The sequence below is a fragment of the Artemia franciscana genome, chromosome 10 (assembly GCF_032884065.1).
Source record: "Artemia franciscana chromosome 10, ASM3288406v1, whole genome shotgun sequence".
NCBI lineage: Eukaryota > Metazoa > Arthropoda > Branchiopoda > Anostraca > Artemiidae > Artemia > Artemia franciscana.
The window spans coordinates 18,931,884-18,939,242 of NC_088872.1; the positions used below are offsets into that span (position 1 = coordinate 18,931,884).

General features: G+C 32.6%; 1 protein-coding gene across 1 annotated transcript; it reads right to left on the reverse strand.

The window, feature by feature from the left end:
- Nucleotides 1-759: 759 nt before the first annotated feature.
- LOC136031874 (U-scoloptoxin(16)-Sm2a-like) lies at nt 760-7,011 on the reverse strand. The gene is made up of 3 exons (XM_065711812.1): nt 6,863-7,011; nt 4,889-4,983; nt 760-1,067 (listed from the first exon to the last, which is right to left on the reverse strand). Exons 2-3 carry the CDS (start codon nt 4,977-4,979, stop codon nt 808-810), a joined length of 351 nt encoding a protein of 116 aa, XP_065567884.1. The 5' UTR covers nt 4,980-4,983; nt 6,863-7,011; the 3' UTR covers nt 760-807.
- Nucleotides 7,012-7,359: the final 348 nt, after the last annotated feature.

A 7,359-nucleotide genomic window follows, 5' to 3' on the forward strand; every position in this document is an offset into this window, starting at 1 on the left:
CTTACAATTTTACAGGCCAGGCTTACATCTGTATAAGCCAGACTTTAATCTATACCATTTTCGACCTTGACAGATAGGCTATAAGATATTGTTGACAAATATGTTAAGCTTACTCTGTGAACCCAGATTATCAAAACGGCATATCAGCAAAATTTATGTTTAACAGTTTTATTTTATCCACAATTGTAGTTCTAGAAGTCTGCACTATGCATTGCAGAAGCAGTTAGTAAGACAGTGTCTCTCGGTTTGATGTTCTTGGTTCAAAGTTTTTGGAAGATGCCGCTTTTTTTGCCCCGAACACAAGTCTTTGAAAAATAGTATTTTGCTAAAGAACAAGGATTTTACTATTAGCGAGAAGGTTTTACTAATGAAAAATTACCTATTCAACTATTATGGTAGAATAATTTTGAATTAACCTAAATGCAGCAGCGTACCTAGGGGAGGTACGCTGCTTTTTTTTGTTTTCTTATAGTGTGGTAGTGGTGAGGAGTGGGGGGAGTATAAATCAACATTGTCCTCATGCACTGAAAACCTTAGCTACGGGTCCGCCCGGATGACTCCTTTTCAAGTACCACTTCTCGTGCAATTTTGGATGTTTATAATTTGTCACTTGGCTTTTAACTCATGATTGAAATTACATCGGATGCATGAAAGTCTTAAAAAAATATATAAAAAATACTGACACGGGAAAACATGACGTTTTTATACTTTTATGAAATACATGCCAAACAAAAGAAATCTACGAAAATGTCGACACAATAAAATTAGAAACCGATTTAATTCGAAAGAAAAAAGGAACATGGTAGTTTAGAATTCAAGTTTTACTCCTGGCTCACAGTCGAATTTTGGGCAACAATCAGGAAAGGTGGCATTTAGGTTTGTCTTTGGAGAAAGTTTGCATTTGTTGTTGGGTTTTGGAAGAGGTCCACAGTCTGAAACCTTTTCTAGTAGTTTTCCATCGTCTCCCTTAATACATTCGCTAATTCCACAGAATGGTGCTAAACTCCATTTTTCTCCAACTTTGTGGGTTTTGCAAGAAGTTGATGCAAAGCAGACACCGGGGAAATCTAAAAAAACGACATTTTAGTATGTTACTTTCTAATCAATTTTTCGAAGTTGTTTTATCTATATAAAGAGCTGCAATATTTTATAATATTATTATATAATTCTTTCTTTTCTCTGAATGCAATGAACTTCCTGTTTTCAATTTCCTATAGTCAATCAAAGGTGTTAATTGGCAGAAAAGGGGGCAGTGTTGGCAATTACACTCCTATATTTGAAAAATGTCTTTTTCGGTATTTTCATTGAAAAATGCGTTTTTCGGAATTTTTATTGGAAAATCCCCCCTCAGGCTTTGAAAAATACATTTTCCCTCCTCTGCTACATTTTTGCAACTTGACGCCCCATTATTAAATATATGAGCAGAGCTTTATATGCTCATAGGTAAAGCGTAAATTTTCTCTAAAGAGGGTAGGCAAACCTTCTTATGGTTTCTAAGGGAAAAGGATAAAGAGGCTTTTTGTGACAAGAGTGCAAAAATTTCTGAAAGTTAGAAGCTCCTGCCCTTCTACATACTTTGGCCTTCGTTGAGGTAGCACCTATTAGCTCTTCCCCTTACTGTCCATAGTACTTCTTGCTTCTTAATTAAAGTCATTGATATAGCTGTTACACGTCGGGATTGTTAAATAAATTCTCATTCTGCTTCTGATAACATTTCTTTTTTGTCGTCGTTTATGCTTATTCGTCTTTTATTTCTTTTAAATGAAATTAATTTAAAATTAATGAGAGTAAGTTTTTCGTCGGCTTTTTTTTATGTTTTCTCAGGAAAACCAAAACATCTTCAGAAAGAACCAAAATTTTTGATTTATTTTCAAAATGGGCTGCTCTTATATATTTTTTTTATTGTTTTCTTTTTTTCAAGTGCAGCTTGTTTTCAAATATCGATTCAATCCCTTCATAAATGTTCATGAAGGGTTCCAATCCCTTAGTTCCAATTTTTATCGAGTTTAAATCCATTTAGTTTCATTAATTAAAGTTCTTAATCAGTTCATTTGCATATCTGATGAGAAGATCAAAAAGAAGAAATCAATTGTTTGGTTTAGAGTTTCTGTTTCAAATTTACTGAAGTTCCAGTTTAGATATCTCAATTGAGAATTTGTCCATAAAAAAATATGATCAAGTAAACATAAAATATTAATGAGTTCTTACTGAGAATTATTAATGAGCTTAATTGATACTTAAAATTACACAGTTTTTATTCACAAGGAAAATTTCTTGCTCTAGGAAAAACAAGTATGTTTCAAACAGGAAAGTTTGAAATCTATTCAGATGGATGTGGAACAACTTCCTTTTAAGTAAATAAATAAATCTGTCTAAGTTGTCCTTTCCTGATAAATTTCTAGGAAGCGTTTTTCCCTGTCATTTACTGCAAACAGTAACTGTTCTATTTTTTATAAGAAAAAATTGTCTTCTTTACTATAAAACATTTCGTGATAGTGAACTTTAAACTAAAGAGTGACTCGGATCAATAGTAACCGAAATTTTAAAGAAAACAAATTTTGACAACATTTAATATACCAAAAGACCTGGCTTTCTATGCTGTTTATAAATATATAAAATCAAAAATTTGTCTGATGTCCAAAAAGGGTAAACATCCACAAGAAGATTTTCGATCTTAATAGAAATTACAAAATCAGATTCAGCATTAAGTTATGCAGTTCGCCCATTGTTTACATATAACATTTTTCATTCGGAAATATACCCAAATTTTTCGAAGGGGAGGGAATTTTCTGAAGCGGGATTTTCCATAGAGAGAATTTCCCGTGAGAAGGAGAGTTTCCGAAGGGAATTTTACTTTGAGGCAGGGGATCTCCTGGTATGATTTAAAAAGAAAGTTAGAAATGAAATTTTAAAAAAATATTTTTTTCAACTGAAATTAAGGAGTAACATTAAAACTTAAAATGAACAGAAATTGTTCCGTATTCGGGGACTTACCCCTCCTCATTCCCTCGCTCTTTATGCTAAAGTTCTTTTTGTCACAATCCTTTAAGACCTACTCCTGATGCACAAGAACCGCTGAATTTGAATGAGAAGTATTTTAAAGAGCTTTAGCGTAAAAAGCGAGTGACTAAGGATGGGATAGACACTCTCATATACAAAATATTTTTTGTTAGTTTTAAGTTTTAATGTTGCTCCTTACTTTCAGTTGAAAAACCTTGTTTTCTTATTTATTTAATTCACACTGAGTTATCGTTTAGTTTCATTAACTGACTATTGGCTGGATGTCATGTTTAAACGATCAGTTTTTCTTGTTTTTAAAAAGACACCTGTTTTTTTTTTTCTTTTCTTTTTCAGACATTTCCCTGAATTTGTTTTATCTCTATTGAATACCTCAGAACATAGTGCTCTAAGAACAGGTTAATAACCATTTATTTAAGACCTTTAGCAAAGCAGAATAAACGCCCTATCGCACACTAATTTGATCCTTTAGCTCGGTATTCCAAAATTAATTAGACCTGTGACAGAAAATCTTATATGCACACACAAATTTGTTGTCCAGAGTGGAGGCGTAAAGAAACAAATATATTTATATTTATTATAATTCTAATTATTTTGGAAGCGCAATTCATATATTCTTTTTCTATCATAAAATAAGTTTTTTTTTTTCAATACACACACAAAAGCGACACCTGCAGAGTCTGTGGGTACAATTGGCCTCCGCTCTGCATGATCCTACTAGTAAACCCGAGTTATAGGCTATGATTGACATCAGACATGTTGGTCAGGATTTCAGAGAACGGTATTGATGCAATTTTGGAATTGGAAAAACACCGAAAACCAGGTAATGTACATTAAAAAAAACATATGAATAATTATTTTGAAAAACCATATAAATCTCGAGATTTAGGTGGGAGGGTTCAATTACCTTTTCCCATGACTCGTCTGCTTACTATCCGATTTTTCTTTTTTCACGAGTAAACGATGTTAGCTTATATGAAATTAAGAAAGTAGCTATGCACATAGGTAAAATAACATCGTAATAACATAAATAAGATAGGTAAAATAACATAGGTAAAATAAACATAGGTAAAATAACATAGGTAAAATAAACATAGGTAAATTATAAAATAACATAAGTAAAATAAAATAATAGGTAAAATAATATCTAATAGCTAGCGATTGTTGGCGTCAATATTTTGATTCCTCAATAAATTATTTGTTACGCTTGGACGAGCTACTACTTACAAAAATCAAACAGTTCGTGGTAACGAACTGTGGTAAGGAGCGACCCGGCTCAATAGTAAACAAAACTCTATAAAACGGAATTTCGATGCTAAAATATACATCAAAAGATTCGGATTTTCATGCTGATTATAAATATATAAGTTTCATCAAATTTAATCTTTGTCATCAAAAGTTACGAGCCTGAGAAAATTTGCCTTATTTTGGAAAATAGGGGGAAACAACCCCTAAAAGTCATAGAATCTTAACAATAATCACATCATCAGATTCAAGGTATCAGAGAACCCTACTGTAGCAAAACCATCTTTATGCTAAAGCTTTTAATTGTTTTAAAAAGCAGAATTGTGGTAAAGAGTCAAACTTTAGCGTAAAGAGCGAAGGATTGCGGAGGGGACAACCCATTTCATATACGGAGTAATTTCTGTTCGTTTTAAGTTTTAATGTCGCTCCTTACTTTCAGTTAGAAAAACTAGTTTTTTTATAAGGAAATGGCGACAAAGATTGAAGATAAAATTAGGAGAAGTTGCTAATATATTTGCTGCTATGAAAAAAGATGCTTTAAATTCGGTTTTCGTCTTTCCTCAGGCTGGTTAACGCAGCAACAACTTTGTAATAGTGGCATTAGTATTGGTGAAAGAGTTCTTACCTCTTAAGACATCAGCAGGTAGGACTCTTGTGCTTGGCTGCTGAGCAATAGCAACAGCGACAACTGCAACGAACACCAAAATAGTCTTCATTTTTCTGAAAGTAAATAATAAAGTTATTCGTCTTCATTTTGCAAAAGACCATTTCGAGCTGGAGTTGTCCTATTTCCCCTAGGTGATTACTGTAAGATTTATTTTAAAATTGCTTTCTAGAGGGATACTAGAACTATTGAATTGCTTCTTAGAAGGGAAGGGATATAATGAAAGAAGCATTTATTGCCAAGGAGCACCTTGAATGGTAAGTTAAGGAAGAACTGCTGTTCAAAATCAAATGGTAAGTTAGGGAAGAACTGATGTCCAAAATCAAATGGTAAGTTAAGGAAAAACTGATGTCTAAAATCAGTCGTCATTTTCATAGTTTCGTTTTTTTAAAGCAAAATTGAAATCTTTTAGTCAGAGTTGGAATCAATCGGCTGTCTTATGGCCAAACGCTTAGTAAAAATATATATGTTTTTGGATCAATAAGCTTTTTTCTTTTACCTTTTTTAGCACTATTGTCAGGTATAATTAAATTCAAATTATCAGAGTTGAGAATTTTTTGAATTATAATTGTCGTTTAAATTAGGAACTGCTTTAGTTTGCCAACAAACTAATAAAACTAATTTCCAGTTTTTAGTAATATAAATACTTAAAATATTATTCAAGGCTGACCTTGAATATATGAATGACTCTTCAAATATTTCTCATTGATATGTCGCTTTCCAAATTACCCTTCTTCATATCCCCCCGCCCCCGTCTATGCCACTAAGTTTAATAACTACTCTAGTTAGAAATCCATGCTTAAATTTTTTAATTATATAAGTATTTTAGTATCATATGCTCTATATTAGTTGTTTCCTCCCGTTTGATTAACCTATAGTGTATTGGTCATATAGTTATAAATATTGCGAGAATTATTGTTTGGTTTTGACATTAATCTCTCACTCAGTCTCAGAATTTATTTTCAATTAGTGTTGGGATGAAGTGGGATACACTAAACGGGAAAAAGACATCAAGAAATTGCAGCCTGAACAGCCCGTTTTTACTTGCATAGCGACATAATATGTAACTAATTGTCACATGTCAATTCTTAATTACAGATTTTACTGTTAAAGAGGGTTCAATTCAAATGTACTTTTGAAATTAGCGTTAAACTTCAGTCTTAAATCTTAAAACTTAAGGTAATTTATTTGATTCACTTTTTCTTTCAGGCAAAAGGAGTGAAAGAACTGAAAATTCACCAAAAGTTTTGACTATTAGCCTAGTGGAGACCAGTTTTAGCACGATTTTCAAATTCCCTGCCTTTAAGAATATCGGTGTCAAAGAGTTTATTCCAATGATTCTTCCGTGCAAACAAAAGGGAAAACGACATGTTTTGCAAAATAATACCTTTCTGATTATTCTGGGAACGAAAATAAAGATACTGCCCCAGGCTGAGTGTGAGTGGGTGTCATCAGCAGGGGTGTAATTTGCTATGTCGCAGGGGGTGGGGGACAACTTCCTCTTCCGGACTTTGGTTATCCCCCCAAAAAACCTAGTTTGCCTCCCCCCGAGCTGAAATTTATTTTCTTCAAAAAGTTTGTTAAAACAAAGATAAGCATGCATAATTCAAGCATCCACAGAAACGGATCAGTTTTCTTTAGTATAGTTCAGTCTTCTTTACCTTTATTGTACTATTTGGAAAAATTGGCTCCAACTATACGCCCCCCTCCAGGATTTTGACAAAATTACGCCACTGGTCCTCAGCCGAAGGAAATAGGGTGTTGATCAATAACAAAAGTCTATTTCATACCTTTTGAACTAGGGTAGGCAAGGTATCCGATAGTGTGTCCAAGATATCAAAGAATCAGCTATTTTAATTTCTTTTTAAAGTGAGAAAATCACCTACCTAAATATGCATGCATGAAGAAGCGACTGCAATAGAATTATAGACAAACCTGTTATTTAGGAAGGTGATTGATCCTCTTCAACAACAAAACTAAACAATTAAATTTTTAATTCAGCCTTTTGTATTTAAATACAGTAAGCGGTAGGAGGAGCAATGATTTTGGCAACCTTGATGTGTTGCAACTAGTAACAACAGCAAATATGATAAGAGGAACTTCCTTTTTTTTGTTGAAGGCGAACAAAGAAACTAAACGCAAGAAGAAAGAATTCCTAGTCACAACATTTTCATGCAATTACAAAATGCCTGAATTAAAAGTAAACAATGATAATGATTTTGAGACCTTGATTTTATTGCCATATTTTATTTTCTCTCTTTTGGGAATTAAATACTTTCTTAGACTGCACTACCTCCCCAGTTAAAAAAAAAATATTAAAATATAGTAAAACAGGTATTATAATATTCTAAAATCTGATAGTGAAAAAAAAACATTTAATACTAATAAAGTTTTTTCTTCCACTGTCGTATTTAAAATATTATGACCGTTTT

Bases quoted from the DNA above. Each gene is read 5' to 3' on its own strand.
- LOC136031874 (XM_065711812.1), bottom strand. From the start codon at position 4,979: ATGAAGACTATTTTGGTGTTCGTTGCAGTTGTCGCTGTTGCTATTGCT. The intron at 1,068-4,888 runs GTAAGAACTCTT...TCGTTTTTTTAG, and splicing joins ACCTGCTGATGTCTTAAGAG to ATTTCCCCGGTGTCTGCTTT.